The sequence below is a fragment of the Eschrichtius robustus genome, chromosome 14 (assembly GCF_028021215.1).
Source record: "Eschrichtius robustus isolate mEscRob2 chromosome 14, mEscRob2.pri, whole genome shotgun sequence".
In the NCBI taxonomy this organism is placed as follows: domain Eukaryota; kingdom Metazoa; phylum Chordata; class Mammalia; order Artiodactyla; family Eschrichtiidae; genus Eschrichtius; species Eschrichtius robustus.
In genome coordinates this window covers 16,569,332-16,586,943 of record NC_090837.1, presented here as the reverse complement: position 1 = coordinate 16,586,943, position 17,612 = coordinate 16,569,332, and the positions used below count along the sequence as shown (strand labels likewise).

Here is a 17,612-nt window from a genome sequence, read left to right as displayed (position 1 = left end):
CACTTAAATAAGGTACTTGAGTAGTAAAATCACAGAGACAGAAAATCGGATGGTGGTTGCTAGGGGCTGGGGGAAAGCAGACAGTGGGGATTTATAGTTTAATGAGTATAGCGTTTCAGTTTCACACAATGAAAAGAGTTCTGGAGATGGACAGTAGTAATGGCAACACAATATATAACAGTACTTAATACCACTGAAGTGTATACGTATAAATGGTTAAGATGGTAAATTTTATGTTCTGAATGTTTTAACAGAATTTAAAAAATCAGAAGAAAAAGATGAAATACTTTTCCACTCTAAGAGACACCATCAAGAAAGTGAAAAGACAGCCCACAGAATGGGAGAAAATATTTGCAAATTATGTACTTGATGGAGACTAGTACCCAGGAAATATGAATAACTCTTACAACTCAACAAGAAAAAGACACCCCATTTTAAAAGGGCAAAAGATGTGAATAGATGCCTCTCCATAGAGGATATAAATGAGCAATAAGAATATGAAAAGCTGTGCAACATCACTAATTATTAGGGAAGTGCAAATCAGAACTGCAGTGAGATACCCCTTACATCCACTAGGATGGCTATAATCAAAAAGACAGACAATAACACATGTCAGTGAAGATGTGGAAAAATTGGAATCCCCATTCACTGCTGGCAGGAGTGTAAAATTGTGCAGCTACTTTGGAAAACAGTTGGGCAGTTCCTCAAAGGCTAAACATAATTATCACATGACCAAGCAATTCTAAGTATCCACCCAAGGGATATGAAAACATATTTCTTTACAAAACCTTGTACTGAAATGTCCATAGCACTATTATTTGTAATAGGTCAAACAGTGGAAACAACCAGGATGTTCATCAACTGATGAATCAAAAAATATGGTATATCCATATGAAAAGAATGTTATTTGGCCAAAAGGAAATGTACTGATACCTGCTACAACATGGCTAATCTTTGAATGCATTATGCTAGTGAAATAAGCCAGTCAAAGAAGACTACAACATGTAGGATTCCATTGCTATGAATTGTCCAGAATAGACAAAGTCATAGAGATAGAAAGTAGAGTAGTGATAACCAGGGGCTGGAAGGAGCTGAGAATGGAGAGCGACTGCTAATGGACACGGGAGTTTTGTTTTGGAGTGAGGAAAATGTTCTAAAATTGTTTGTGGTGATGACTGTGTAACTTTCTGAACATACTACAAACCACTGAATTGTACACTTTGAAGGATGAATATTCTGGCATGTGACTTTATATCTCAATAAAGCTGTTATTAAAAGACAAGTAAAATAAAATGACATGATTCTGGGATGCGTATTTAGGAAGCAAAATAATAAAGAAAGTGATTAGCAGTTACCATAAAAGACAAGATCATGATCTCTCTGAAGCAGGAGGATATGTGATTGGCAGGGGCACATAGGTGACTTCTATGAAGTTAAAACTGTTGATTACCTCATTCGGGTTGTACTTTCAAAGCTGTTTCTCTCTCTCTCTCTCTCCCCCTCTCTCTTTCTCGGTAAAATATACTTAACATTAAGTTAATCATCTTAACCATTTTTTAAGTGTACAGTTCATTGGCATTAAATACATTCACATTGTTGTGCAACCATCATCAACACCCATTTCCAGAACTTTTCATCATCCCAAACTGAAAGTCTGCACGCATTAGACAAGAACTCCCCATTACTCTATTCCCCCACCCCTGGTAAACTATTCTACTTTCTGCCTCTATGAACTTGACTATTTGTGGAACCTCATATACGTGAGATTATATGGTATTTGCCCTTTTGTGTCTGGCTTAGCTGTTCTCATTTTACCAATTTACTGAAAAATACATTTATGTTTTATGCACATTTTGTGACTGGGCTATGAGTCAAAATAAAAAATTTCAGAAAAGAAAAAAGGAGTGATGCAAATTGGAACAGAATGTCTCTCGATACTCTTTCAAAGAATTTCATTATAAACCAGAGAGGAGGAGAAACTGGACAGTGACTGGAGGGTGACGTGGGCTGAGACGGATGGTTTTCTAAAGGTGAGAAATAACAGCGAATAATAAGATTGGATCCAGTGGACAAACAGATGTTTAAGATGTAAAAGAGAGAAGGGAGAAATGGAAGAGTGAAGTCCATGAGAAACTGAAAGGGAAGGACACCCCCACGCACAAGTAAAAGGATTGGTCTTGGATTGGAGTATGGACAATTTATCCACTATAGCGGGGGGAACATTTAGATACAGGTGGACTCATCCAGTGTCTACATGTGGAGGTATTCTTTTGATTGCTTCTATTTTTTCTCAGTGAAATATGAGGCAAGAAGAAATTTGGAGAGTGAACCAAACAGCAAAATGCAGTAAGAAGTACAATACATTTTGAGATCATGACTGTGCCATTAGTCAGCATGGTTATCGTGGGTTTTTCTGAAGACATTTTCAGATGTTCAGGGCAGGCATGAAGCAAGTACAAACCCATAAGATACATCAGATGAGACACCACAGCAACCATACCTGGGAGCTATTTATTCATTCAATAAATAATTCTTGTTCATCTACTCTTGGACAAGCACTCTTCTAGACCTAGGGGAGTGTATAAGGATGAACAAACAAAGTGGGCACTGAACACATGGAGGTCATACACTAACACAGGGGAGATTTTTAGGATACGTAGTCTTCAACAGGCAAAATCTTAAGATACTGCTAGCTATGTCAGGACCAGCCCAAGAACGGTAATAGGCCTGGAGATAGCAACCAATGTGCCCATGATAATTGCACAAAGGGGAGACTGCTCTGTTGGCATCTCCCATACACACTTTTGGACAGTGTTATAAACAGAACTTGAGAAACTGAATTCTGATGATGTTAAAAAAAAAAAAAAAGGAATTGTCGCTTGTTCCACGGGTGACCAACGCACTCGGGTTTATCTTGGGGCACGGGGCAGCCACCCCACTGGCCTTATCTGACTGACTGGTCTGAGATGTGCATAGCACTATAATGCCTCACTGTGGGATAAAGAACACCACAGTTATAATGTCCATGTGGTACAGAGCAAGAGCTTTAGAAGAGGGGAAATGGGCAATGGAGTGTGTCCACCAAACACCTCCAAGCCTCCTGGTCTGGAACTTTTGGAGTCAGCTGAGCAACGGACGATAGGAGGAATGGGGGAGGGGTGTTCCGTGTGGCACAGTTGAGGAAGGCATAGAGGTTTTGTTTTCTTTCTCAAGGTACAGTCTTGCATTTTAGGGTTTGCAGTCCCTCTTCATGATTACATCACTTTCTAACATCAAAAGGACCTTTACCAAGGAGCACTGAGGTTGATGGTGTGGAAGGAAGTCACAGAGAAAGGACACTCTGAAGCATAACAGATCAGAACGACTAGAAAGGACACAGCCAGAGGCTGTACCTCTGAGAGGTAGGCAGTAGCCACCCTTCATGCAGCCAGCATAGATCTGAAGTGAATACCTGTGACAGAGGGTCTGCGTGTCAGGGAAAGCTGCTGCTGCTGGACATAGGCCCTGCATCACCAACTGATTTACTAGGGCCATGTCAGTGGCAGCGTCTGTGACACACTCTGCCTCTATACTGCCTTCTCTACGGAAAAACCAAGTGGCCTTGAAGGAGGGTAAGATAAAGTTTCAGACTTGGGCTCAGCAGAAGAGGGACTTGAGGCTGGGGCCAGTGCCAGGATCTTCATGTTTCAGTTTGAGGATTGTGTTGCTGTTGGTGATTTCTCTGCCAAGCTTGTACTGTGACCTGGGGTCAGTATATTACTCTTCCTATGAAACAGTCACCCCCAAGTTTCTGACAGTGGAAGGAAGGGAAGACCAAGTGGAAAAGCTCTCCTATGTGCTATTTATGCAGGGCCAGAAGCAGCTGATTCACCTGAAGGTGAAGAGAGACTATTTTGTGAATAACTTTCCAGTCTTCAGCTACCACAATGGCACCCTGGGGCAAGAAATGCCTTTCATCTCACATGACTGTCATTATGAAGGCTACATAGAAGGAGTCCCAGGTTCTTTTGTTTCTGTCAACACCTGTTCAGGCCTCAGGGGCGTGCTGATTAAGGAGGAAAAATCCTATGGCATTGAGCCCATTCACTCTTCAAAACGGTTTGAACATGTGTTGTACACCATGGCCCATGAAGCTCCAGTCTCCTGTAGTGTCACTTCCAATGACAGCCAAGTGGCATTCACCAGCCGGCAACAAGAGAGCAGCAAGCCTCGCAATCGGCAGGTGCCATCCTACTTGTGGTCACACACCAAGTACGTGGAGATGTTTGTCGTGGTCGACAACCAGCGGTTCCAAATGTGGGGCAGTGACGTCAATGAGACAGTCCAGAGAGTAATGGACATCATTGCTCTGGCCAACAGCTTCACTAGGGGAATAAACACAGAGGTGGTGCTGGCTGGAATGGAGATTTGGACCGAGGGGGACCTCACAGAGGTGCCAGTGGACCTGCAAGTTGCACTCAGGAATTTCAATAGCTGGAGACGAGAGAGGCTCTTCCATCGTGTGAAGCATGATGTTGCCCACATGATCATTGGACACCATCCTAAGGAGGATACGGGGCAGGCGTTTCTCAGTGGTGCCTGTTCAAGTGATTTTGCAGCAGCCGTCGAATCCTTCCACCATGAGGATGTCCTCCTGTTTGCGGCGCTCATGGTCCATGAGCTCGGGCACAACTTGGGTATTCCGCATGACCATTCGGCCTGCGTTTGTAAAGATAAACCCTTTGGCCTCATGCGTGAAAATATCACTAAAGAAAGTGGCTTCAGCAACTGCAGCTCTGACTTCTTCTACCAGTTCCTCTGGGAACACAAAGGGGCCTGCCTATTTAACAAGCCTGGGCCCAAAGGCCGCTTACGGAGGGACTCTCGCTGTGGAAATGGTGTTGTAGAAGAGGATGAGCAGTGTGACTGTGGTTCTGACTGTGACATTCACCCGTGTTGTGACCAAGAATGTATGCTGAAGGCTCATGCATTGTGTAATCCTGGACCCTGCTGTAATAATTCATGCCAATATGAACCAATTGGACACAGCTGCCGTCCTGCTTTGGGGGAGTGTGACCTTCCAGAGTTTTGTCTTGGTAACTCTGGGGAATGCCCCTCAGACACCTACAAGCAAGATGGTACACCATGTCAGCAAGGTTACTTCTGTGTTGAGGGTCACTGCAGGAACCATGATGTTCAATGTACTGACATTTTTGGGTACCCTTCAAGATCCGCCTCTCCTGACTGTTATCGGTTATTTAACATGAAAGGGAATAGGTTTGGAAACTGTGGTATTCCCAATTCGAGTAACCCAGCATATATTCAATGTGCAGAGAAGGATCTACTTTGTGGGAAAGTTGTATGTACAAATGTGCAACAGCTACCTATTATCAAACCCAACTGTACACTGATACAGGTCCCTCATGGAGATGACTACTGCTGGTCCATGGATCAGTATGACACTACTGATATCCCTGATTATGGAGATTCAGCGAGTGGCAATCTTTGTGGCTCAGACAAAGTCTGCATGGAGTCCTCCTGCACAGATTCCTCTGTTCTCAGTTACGATTGTGATCTACAGGAAATGTGTAATGGAAAAGGAGTCTGCAACAATTATAAGCACTGCCATTGTGAGGCTGGTTTTGCCCCTCCTAACTGCAAAACTCCAGGAACTGGTGGTAGTGTGGACAGTGGCCCCCCTGATATGGAACCTGATGAACTGCCAGCAGGTGGAGGTGGAAATGAAAACACTACCACTGGTAACAAACGTCAAGAAGCTCTCTTAGACTCGATGATCATAATACTTCTTATACTTTTTTTCATAATATTAATAATCGTAATTCTTTGCATCACCAAGATTTGTAGACAGGCAAAAGAAGAAGCTCCTGCACCAGAAGAGGCACCAGCAGAGGCTGCTGCAGCAGATGCTGCCCCAGAAGAGGCTCCCCCAGAACAGGCTCCCCCAGAAGAGGAGGGAGAGAGAGAGGAGGAAGAGCAAGAATCAGAGCCATAAGATAAGTAGTGGGAGAAAGAAGCCTAAGACATCAAACACCTCAAGCACTGAGTGGGAATGAGAGGCTCAGTGAGGCAAAGGTCAAGTGGGAATTGATAGCTCCAGTGGCTCTGACTAGGATTATAAAGTTTATAAAAATATACTATTGTAGGAGGAGGGATTCTCCCACTTTTACTTTTTATTTTAGTAATTAAGATTTTATTTATATATTAAACATCTTACTGCTTTTTAGCATTTCATTTGAACTCTTCATATGCATCTATTGACATCAACATCCTTGTCTCAGGCTAACTTTTCCAGTCACCAGAATCTTTTTCAGGACATGCCATCTTTCATCTAAGTTGTTTGACATACACTACTATTGGTACGTGCATTTATTAATATCACTTGGATTTTCATTTCAAGTAACAGCTACCTTATGTGAGGACAGTTATGTGACTGATTGTTCTAATTTGCCCTATAAATGTGCATTCACGAAATGAGGAGTTTTTTTAATCAAAAAAATAAAACCTATTCAGATTAGACATCTCTTCAGATTCCATGTGATGTAGTTATTGAGTCTATTTTCTTCTGGGACTCTGTAGGGCAGACTATATCCAATAACACAGAAGACCCTGATTGCCCCAGGGTCAAGAGGCACTTAAGTGTTTAAGTCATCTACCTTTTCAAATCTGACAGATGTTTAACAAGATATATCACATATTCAATTTATTACTTCCCAAGATTTCCAGGTCCTTCCTATAGCCATACTCCCCCCCGCCCCCCATTTCCTTTTTTTACGGTCTCCATTTTTTATTCTTTTTGAGATTTTTTTTTTTTAACCACTCTGAGCAGCATGCGGAATCTTAGTTCCCTGACCAGGGATTGAACCCATATGCCCCCTGCATTTGAAGTGCGGAGTCTTAACCACTGCACCACCAGGGAAGTCCCTAGCCATACTCCTTTTTTACCTAAAATATTTCTTTTTCTCCTAGAAAAGATTTAATATCCCTTCTTCTTTACTAATATTCCTCTGATGAATTTCATACCATCAGATGTGTCATGTCTGCTGAACATCACCTTGTTAGGAAACTGTATTTATACTAATTTTATACAGTAAAGAGGCCCCTACCACAGTGCTGAGTACATGTATTAAACTAAAATTTTGTTTTTTCTATTTTTCTTTTTTTATTTATTGAAATAACTTGTTGACTGACATCAGAAGGAATCCCTCCAATTACAAGTAACAGCTTTGGATGTAGCAGATACTTCTCTGTGAAGAGAGCACAGAGCATATAATATTAATAGTATAATATTGGGGGCGGAGTCAAGATGTGTACTAGGAGGAAGTGGAATTTGCGTCTCCTCACAACTAGGGCACCTACCAGGTACCGGTGGGGGACCACGGACACCTAATAGGACTGGAGGATCCCCCAGCAACCGGGTAGGACGTGGGGCATGGGGGAAGTGAAGGGGGAGGAGAAGTGGAGGCAGGATGGGACTGGTGCCCCTGAGGGGCAGCTGGGGGAGGGGAAGGGATCCCACACCAGAAGGGGGAAATTGGGGAACCACTGGGAGGGCAGAGGATCAAGAGGGAGCGTGGCCAGGTTTCCCCTGCCCACATGGACCCCCAGGAACCTGTTGAGATCCCAGGCCTGATCCTCTGCCCACCTAGGCCCCCTCCAGCCGAGTGGGTCCTGAGGGAGTGGGAGGGAGGGAAAGGGGATCAAAAGTAAAGGTGGGACCGCTGGGACCAGCACCCCTGAGGGGTGGCTTGGGGAGGGAAGGAGTTCCTACACCCAGTGGGACCCACCCATGGTTAGGGGTCCAGCGGGATGGGGCAGACCCTGGGGGAGAGGGTGGGGGAGGGGCACAAAGGAACTGAAGGGAACAGGGCCAGTGCTTTCCCTGTCCGCTTAGGCACCAGGGAGCCTGTTAGGCTCCCAGGCGTAAACAGCCCCACCCCTACACCCCCACCCAAGGCCCCACCTCTACACTCGGAGACCCCCTCCAACAAGCTGGGCCTAAACCCCACCCACACACCCTCACTCAGGGCCCTACCTCCAAACTCCAGAACTCCACACTCCAGATGCCCTCCTTTGGACACGCTGCCTCTCTCCTTCTGCCAGGTCCTAAGCAGAGGCCCTGCCTACGCTTGACCGTCGCCCTGCCTAGGCCCTGTCCCATGCTCAAACGTCACCCCCCCACCGGCCTAGGTCCCACCCCACCCTAAACCCCACCCCTGCCTAAGTTCCACCCCCCCCCCAGCTAAACTCTGCCCCCATAGCCAAGGCTTTTTTTTTCTTTCTTTTCTTTTTTCCTCTCTTAGATCGGGTTCTGTTTTACCTGGTTGATTCATTGTTGTTGATTCTTGTATATTTTTATCTTTCCCAATCTTTTATTTTTCTAATTTCATTTTATTCTTTATACTTTGTTAGTGATTTCTCCTTTTGGCTTCTTGCCGCCCCCCCCTTTTCTTTTCTTTTTTCTGCTGTGGTTTTATTTTACCTTATTGCAGTTGTTTCAATTATAGTTTTATTTTTTCTAATATATTTTTTATCTAATTTTATTTTGTTTTTTATTCTTTGATATTGTACTGCTCCTTTTTTTCTTTCTTCCTTTTTTTTTTTTTTTTACTGCGCCGTGAAGCTTGTGGGATCTTGGTTCCAAGGCCGGAGATCAGACCCAAGCTCCTGTGGTGGGAGCTCCGAATCCAAACTGCGGGACTAACAGAGAACCTCAGACCCCAGGGAATATCAATCGGAGTGAGGCCTCCCAGAGGTCCTCATCTCAGCACCAAGACCCAGCTCTATCTAACTGCCTGCAAACTCCAGTGCTGGATGTCTCAGGCCAAACAACCAGTAAGATAGGAATACAGCACCACCCATTAAAAAAAAAAAAAAGAAACGACAAAAAAATATGTTACAGATGAAGTAGCAAGGTAAAAACCTACAAGACCAAATAAATGAAGACAAAATAGGCAACCTACCTGAAAAGGAATTCAGAGTAATGATAGTAAAGATGATCCAAAATCTCAGAAACAGAATGGAGAAAATACAAGAAACATTTAACAAGGATCTAGAAGAACTAAAGAGCAAACAAACAGTGATGAACAACACAATTACTGAAATTAAAAATACTCCAGAAGGGGGCTTCCCTGGTGGCACAGTGGTTAGGAATCCGCCTGCCAATGCAGGGGACAGGGGTTCGAGCCCTGGTCCAGGAAGATCCCACATACCGTGGAGCAGCTAAGCCCGTGCACCACAACTACTGAGCCTGTCCGCTAGAGCCCGTGAGCCACAACTACTGAGCCCACGCACCACAACTACTGAAGCTCACGCTCCTAGAACCCGTGCTCCGCAACAAGAGAAGCCACCGCAAAGAGAAGCCTGCGCACCACAACGAAGTCCCAACGCAGCCAAAAATAAATAAATAAATTTTAAAAAATACTCTAGAAGGAATCAATAACAGAATAACTGAGGCAGAAGAATGGATAAATGAGCTGGAAGATAAAATGGTGGAAATAACTACCAGGGACCAGAATAAAGAAAAAAGAATGAAAAGAATTGAGGACAGTCTCAGAGACCTCTGGGACAACAGCAAATGAACCAACATTTGAATTATAGGGGTTCCAGAAGAAGAAGAGAAAAAGAAAGGGTCTGAGAAAATATTTGAAGAGATTAGTTGAAAACTTCCCTAACATGGGAAAGGAAATAGTCAATCAAGTCCAGGAAGCACAGAGAGTACCATACTGGATAAACCCAAAGAGAAACATGCCGAGACACATATTAATCAAACTATCAAAAATTAAATACAAAGAAAAATTAAAAGCAGCAAGGGAAGAGCAACAAATAACATACAAGGGAATCCCCGTAAGGTTAACAGCTGATTTTTCAGCAGAAACTCTACAAGCCAGAAGGGAGTGGCAGGACATATGTACAGTGATGAAAGAGAAAAACCTACAATCAAGATTACTCTACCCAGCAAGGATCTCATTCAGATTCCACGGAGAAATTAAAACCTTTACAGATAAGGAAAAGTTAAGAGAATTCAGCACCACCAAACCAGCTTTACAACAAATGCTAAAGAAACTTCTCTAGGTACGAAACACAAGAGAAGGAAAAGACCTACAATAACAAACCCAAAACAATTAAGAAAATGGGAATAGGAACATACATATCGATAATTACCTGAAACGTGAATGGATTAAATGCTCCAACCAAAAGACAGACTGGCTGAATGGATATAAAAACAAGACCCATACATATGCTGTCTACAAGAGACCCACTTCAGACCTAGGGACACATACAGACTGAAAGTGAGGGGATGGAAAAAGATATTCCATGCAAATGGAAATCAGAAGAAAGCTGGAGTAGCAATTCTCATATCAGACAAAATAGACTTTAAAATAAAGACTGTTACAAGAGACAAAGAAGGACACTACATAATGATCAAGGGATCAATCCAAGAAAAAGATATAACAATTGTACATATTTATGCACCCAACCCAATATTTATGCATAAACCCAATATTTATGCTCCCATGTATAGGAGCACCTCAATAAATAAGGCAAATGCTAACAGCCATAAAAGGGGAAATCGAGGGTAACACAATAATAGTAGGGGACTTTAACACCCCACTTTCACCAATGGACAGATCATCCAAAATGAAAATAAATAAGGAAACACAATCTTTAAATGACACATTAAACAAGATGGACTTAATTGATATTTAGAGGACATTTCATCCAAAAACAACAGAATACACTTTCTTCTCAACTGCTCATGGAACATTCTCCTGGATAGACCATATCTTGGGTCACAAATCAAGCCTTGGGAAATTTAAGAAAACTGAAATCGTATCAAGTACCTTTTCCGACCACAACGTTATGAGACTAAATATCAATTACAGGAAAAAAACTGTAAAAAATACAAACACATGGAGGCTAAACAATATGCTACTAAATAACCAAGTGATCACTGAAGAAATCAAAGAGGAAATCAAAAAATACCTAGAAACAAATGACAATGAAAACACGATGACTCAAAATCTATGGGATGCAGCAAAAGTGGTTCTAAGAGGGAAATTTATAGCAATACAAGCCTACCTCAAGAAACAAGAAAAATCTCAAATAAACAACCTAACCTTACACCTAAAGCAATTAGAGAAAGAAGAACAAAAAACCCCCAAAGTTAGCAGAAGGAAAGAAATCATAAAGATTAGAGCAGAAATAAATGAAAAAGAAATGAAGGACACAATAGCAAAGATCGATAAAACTAAAAGCTGGTTCTTTGAGAAGATAAACAAAATTGATAAACCATTAGCCAAACTCATCAAGAAAAAAAGGGAGAAGACTCAAATCAATAGAATTAAAAATGAAAAAGGAGAAGTTAACAACTGACACTACAGAAATACAAAGGATCATGAGAGATTACTACAAGCAACTTTATGCCAATAAAAAGTACAGCCTGAAAGAAATGGACAAATTATTAGAAAAGCACAACCTTCTGAGACTGAACCAGGAATAAATAGAAAACATAAACAGACCGATCACAAGCACTGAAATTGAAACTGTGATTTTAAATCTTCCAACAAACAAAAGCCGAGGACCAGATGGCTTCACAGGCAAATTCTATCAAACATTTAGAGAAGAGCTAACATCCATCCTTCTCAAACTCTTCCAAAATATTGCAGAGGGAGGAATACTCCCAAACTCATTCTACGAGGCCACCATCACCCTGATACCAAAACCAGACAAAGATGTCACAAAGAAAGAAAACTACAGGCCAATATCACCGATGAACATAGATGCAAAAACCCTCAACAAAATACTAGCAAACAGAATCCAACAGCACATTAAAAGGATTATACACCATGATTAAGTGGGGTTTATCCCAGGAATGCAAGTATTCGTCAATATACGCAAATCAATGTGATAAACCATATTAACAAATTGAAGGATAAAAACCATATGATAATCTCAATAGATGCAGAAAAAGCTTTTGACAAAATTCAACACCCATTTATGATAAAAACTCTCCAGAAAGTAAGCATAGAGGGAACCTATCTCAACATAATAAAGGCCACATATGACAAACCCACAGCCAACACTGTTCTCAATGGTGAAAAACTGAAACCATTTCCTCTAAGATCAGGAACAAGACAAGGTTGCCCACTCTCACCACTATTATTCAACATAGTTTTGGAAGTTTTATCCACAGCAATCAGAGAAGAAAAAGAAATAAAAATAATCCAAATTAGAAAAGAAGTAAAACTGTCACTGTTTGCAGATGACATCATACTATACATAGAGAATACTAAAGATGCTACCAGAAAACTACTAGAGCTAAGCAATCAATTTGGTAAAGTAGCAGGATACAAAATTAATGCACAGAAATCTCTTGCATTCCTATACACTAATGATGAAAAATCTGAAAGATAAATTAAGGAAACACTCCCATTTACCACTGCAACAAAAAGAATAAAATACCTAGGAATAAATCTACCTAAGGAGACAAAAGACCTGTATGCAGAAAACTATAAGACACTGATGAAAGAAATTAAAGATGATAACAACAGATGGAGACATATACCATGTTCTTGGATTGGAAGAATCAACATTGTGAAAATGACTATACTAACCAAAGCAATCTACAGATTCAATGCAATCCCTATCAAACTACCAATGGCATTTTTCACAGAACTAGAACAAAAAATTGCACAATTTGTATGGAAACACAAAAGACCCTGAATAGTCAAAGCAATCTTGAGATAAGAAAAACGGAGCTGGAGGAATCAGGCTCCCAGACTTCAGACTATACTACAAAGCTACAGTAATCAAGACAGTATGGTACTGGCACAAAAACAGAAATATAGATCAATGGAACAGGATAGAAAGCCCAGAGTTAAACCCATGCACATATGGTCACCTTATCTTTGATAAAGGAGGCAAGAGTATACAATGGAGAAAAGACAGCCTCTTCAATAAGTGGTTCTGGGAAAAACGGACAGCTACATGTAAAAGAATGAAATTAGAACACTTCTTAACACCATATACAAAAATAAACTCAAAATGGATTAAAGACCTAAATGTAAGGCCAGACACCATCAAACTCTTAGAGGAAAACACAGGCAGAACACTCTATGACATAAATCACAGCAAGATCCTTTTTGATCCACCTCCTAGAGAAATGGAAATAAAAACAAAAATAAACAAATGGGACCTAATGAAACTTAAAAGCTTTTGCACAGCAAAGGAAACCATAAACAAGATGAAATGACAACCCTCAGAATGGGAGAAAATATTTGCAAACAAAGCAACTGACAAAGGATTAATCTCCAAAATATACAAGCAGCTCATGCAGCTCAATATCAAAAAAACAAACAACCCAACCCAAAAATGTGCAGAAGACCTAAACAGACATTTCTCCAAAGAAGATATACAGATTGCCAACAAACACATGAGAAGATGCTCAACATCACTAATCATTAGAGAAATGCAAATCAAAATTACAATGGGGTATCACCTCACACTGGTCAGATTGGCCATCATCAAAATAGCTACAAACAATAAATGCTGGAGATGGTGTGGAGAAAAGGGAACCCTCTTGCACTGTTGGTGGGAATGTAAATTGATACAGCCACTATGGAGAACAGTATGGAGGTTCCTTAAAAAACCAGAAATAGAACTATCACATGACCCAGCAATCCCACTACTGGGCATATACCCTAAGAAAACCATAATTCTAAGAGAGTCATGTACCACAATGTTCATTGCAGCACTATTTACAATAGCCAGGACATGGAAGCAACCTAAATGTCCATCGACAGATGAATGGATAAAGAAGATGTGGCACATATATACAATGGAATATTACTCAGCCATAAAAAGAAACGAAATTGAGTTATTTGTAGTGAGGTGGATGGACCTAGAGTCTGTCATACAGAGTGAAGTAAATCAGAAAGAGAAAAACAAATACCGTGTGCTAACACATATATATAGAATATAAAAAACAAAATTGGTTCTGACGAACCTAGGGGCAGGACAGGAACAAAGACGCAGACATAGAGAATGGACTTGAGGACACGGGGAGGGGGGAAGGGTAAGCTGGGACAAAGTGAGAGAGTGGCATGGACATATATACACTACCAAATGTAAAATAGATACCTAGTGGGAAGCAGCTACATAGCACAGGGAGATCAGCTCGGTGCTTTGTGACCACCTAGAGGGTTGGGATAGGGAGGGTGGGAGAGAGATGCAAGAGGGAGGGGATATGGGGATATATGTATACATATAGCTGATTTTATACAGCAGAAACTAACACAGCATTGTAAAGCAATTATACTCCAATAAAGATATTTTTTAAAATAGTATAATATTAACATTATTCATTCTGTGCCAGGAACTGTGTTAAACACTTTACATTCACTGTCTTAATTTAATCCTCCCAACCACCCTATGAAACCTCCATCTTTCATGAGGAAACAGACCAAAGAGAATTTTCTCTGGAGCCAGTAAGTGGTGGTACCGGCATCTCTTCCAAAGTATGACTCAATCTACAATTTCTACTACCTCGTGAGCCTTTTCCTTCAGTAAAAAGTGACAGGGAAAACACTCAATATATCCTTAACTGACTTCTACTATGAGTCCACAAATTGTATAGTCATTACTGATGAAAATGTCTTTCCTCCTATTATATCCTGACATTATGGTGTTGCAGATTGCCATCTTATTCAGTGCTGTGGGCCCAGCATATTGTAGATGCTTAATAAATGTTTACCAAGTGAAAGTTTTAACTAGAGATAACCTTAAAATATAGGGCCAAATTCATTCCTGGGGCAGGATGCCTCTTGCCACTCCCTAGCACAACCAAAATCTTGCTCAGATTCAATACAGCTAAATACTTATAAACTGTCAAATAAGTCATAAAAAGTTTATAAAACCCCAAACTCCAATGAAGGATAGTCTATGGTAGGGGAGGGGTCAGCTTTAATGTGGGCAGGAGTGACCAGGTAACTTATAACTTGGGGTGTACAAGGATAATAAGAGTTTCCCGTAACGCTCGGGTGACAATAGTTCATTCTGCACTGTGTATGACTACCTCTAGGGAGTATACCACTTTGTCTGATTCCTGTCCTCATTATATTCGGGTAATTCCGAGGGCTGTTTACACATTCTGATAATCTGTGCTGGTAGTCACTGATGACCCAGACAGCTGCTCCCCTGAGAACTCTGACGGTGATTTATTGCCATCCTTTACCTGCCTTTCCTGGGCAGCTATTGTCCTTTCTGTGCTGCCTCAGGCCAGCAGAGACCCAGGTCTTTCCCTTAGTTCCTGGAAGTACAGCCAAGTCCAGGCTCTAGATTTTTATCCAGATTTGGAGGAAACAAAGGGAAATTACGTGGAAAAGAAAACACATTTGTATGCTGAAGGTATTATGCTTTTGGAGTCCAGGGGTCATGCCCTGCTTGGGGACTTGGATAGGCCATCTCTCTCCTTGGACCTGACCTGACATCCTTTCTTAATTCCTGTAGGAGGGCTTTTAGGAATATCCTCATAGCCTGGGATCAGACTCCACTCCAGTTTCTGGGGCCCAATGAGGGGGAAAATTTTTTTAAAATAATTTACTGAAAATTCAGATCACATTGCCATAACTTCACATGGATGTAATCATGCCCACAGTGAACACAAAGCATTAAATTAGTTTGACAAAAATTTAGCTTTTTTAAGTCCAAACTTCAATCTTTTATAAGCTTGCTCTTTTTTCTAATTTTTATTTTTGAGATATAATTGACATATTATATTAGTTTCAGATGTACAACATAATGATTCATATTTGTATATATTGTAAAATGATCACAATAAATCTAGTTAACATTCACACATAATTACAAAAATTTTTTTTCTTAGGTTGAGAACTTTTAAGATCTACTCTCTTAGCAACCTTCAAATATACAATACAGTAGTATTAATCACAGTCACCATGCTGTATATTATATTCCCAGGACTTATTTATTTTTAACTGGAAGTTTGTACCTTTTGGTCTTCTTCACCCATTTCACCAATGCCCCACACCCTGACTCTGGCAACCACTGACTTGTTCTCTGTACCTATGAGTTCAACCTTTTGTTTTTCTGTTTCTTTTAGATTCCACATATAAGTGAGATCATAAGGTATTTTCTTTCTCTGTGTGACTTATTTCACTTAACATAATGCCTTCAAGGTCCATCCATATTGTCACAAATGGCAAGATTTCCTTCTTTTTTATGGCTGAATAATATTGTGCATGTGTGTGTATAACATTTTCTTAATTCATTCCTCCATTGATAGACACCTAAGTTTCTTCTATGTCTTGGCAATTGTAAATAATGCTGCAAGGAACATGGTGGTGCAGATATCTTTTTTAGTTGGTGTTTTTGTTTCCTTTGGATAAATGCCCAGAAGTCGATTGCTGGATCATATGGTAGTTCTATTTTTAATTTTTTAAGGGACCTCCATATTGTTTTCCATAGTGGCTGTACCAGTTTACATTCCCACCAAGAGTGCACCAGAGTTCCCTTTTCTCCACATTCTTGCCAAAACTTGTTTCTTGTCATTTTGATAACAGGTATAAGGTGATATCTCACTGTGGTTTGATTTGTATTTCCCAGGTGATTAGTGATGTTGAGCACCTTTTCATGGACCTGTTGGCCATCTTTATGTCTTCTTTGGAAAAATGTCTATTCAGATCCTCTGTCCATTTTTAAATTAGACTTTTTTTTTTTTGCTATTGAGTTGTATAAGTTCCTTTTATATTTGGGTATTAACCCCATATCAGATATATGATTTGCAAATATTTTCTCCCATTCGATAGGTTGACTTTTCATTTTGTTGATGATTTCCTTTGCTGTGCAGAAAGAAGCCTTTTAGTTTGATGTGGTTCCACTTGTTTTTTCTTTCCTTTTTTAATAATTTATTTATTTATTTGGCTGCGCCGAGTCTTAGTTGCAGCATGTGGGATCTTCATTGCCACGTGCGGGATCTTCCTTGCGGCATGCAGGATCTTTAGTTGCAGCATGCAAGCTCTTAGTTGCGGCATGTGGGATCTAGTTCCCTGACCAGGGATCAAACCCAGGCCCCCTGCATTAGGAGCATGGAGTCTTAACCACTGGACCACCAGGGAAGTCCCTAGTTCCACTTGTTTTTGCATTTGTTGCCTTGGCTTTTGGTGTCAAATCCAAAAAGCCATTGTCAAGGCCAGTGTCAAGGAGCTTACTGCCTATGTTTTTTTCCTAGGAGTTTTATGGTTTCAGATCTTATTTTCACATCTTTAACCCATTTTGAGTTAATTTTTGTATATGGTATAATATAGTGATGCAGTTTCATTTTATGCATGTGGTTGTTCAGTTTTCCCCTTTATTGAAGAGACTGTTCTTTCCTCATTGTATATTCTTGGCTTCTTTGTTGTAAAGTAATTGACTATATATGTATGAGTTTATTTCTGAGCTTTCTATTCTGTTCCATTGATCTATGTGTCTGTTTTTATGCCAATACCATAGTGTTTTGATTACTATAGCTTTGTAATATAGTTTGAAATCAGGAAGCATTATGCTTCCAGCTTTGTTCTTTTTTATCAAGACTGCTTTGGCTATCTGGGGTC

General features: G+C 40.7%; 2 protein-coding genes across 3 annotated transcripts in view; one reads left to right on the top strand and one right to left on the bottom strand.

The window, feature by feature from the left end:
• Positions 1–17,612, bottom strand: part of TMEM116 (transmembrane protein 116) — a 216,037-nt gene that overhangs the window by 82,734 nt on the left and 115,691 nt on the right. The window lies entirely within an intron of this gene.
• LOC137776950 (disintegrin and metalloproteinase domain-containing protein 1a-like) lies at positions 3,533–5,992 on the top strand. Its single transcript, XM_068563695.1, has one exon. It carries the CDS (start codon positions 3,533–3,535, stop codon positions 5,990–5,992), a length of 2,460 nt encoding a protein of 819 aa, XP_068419796.1.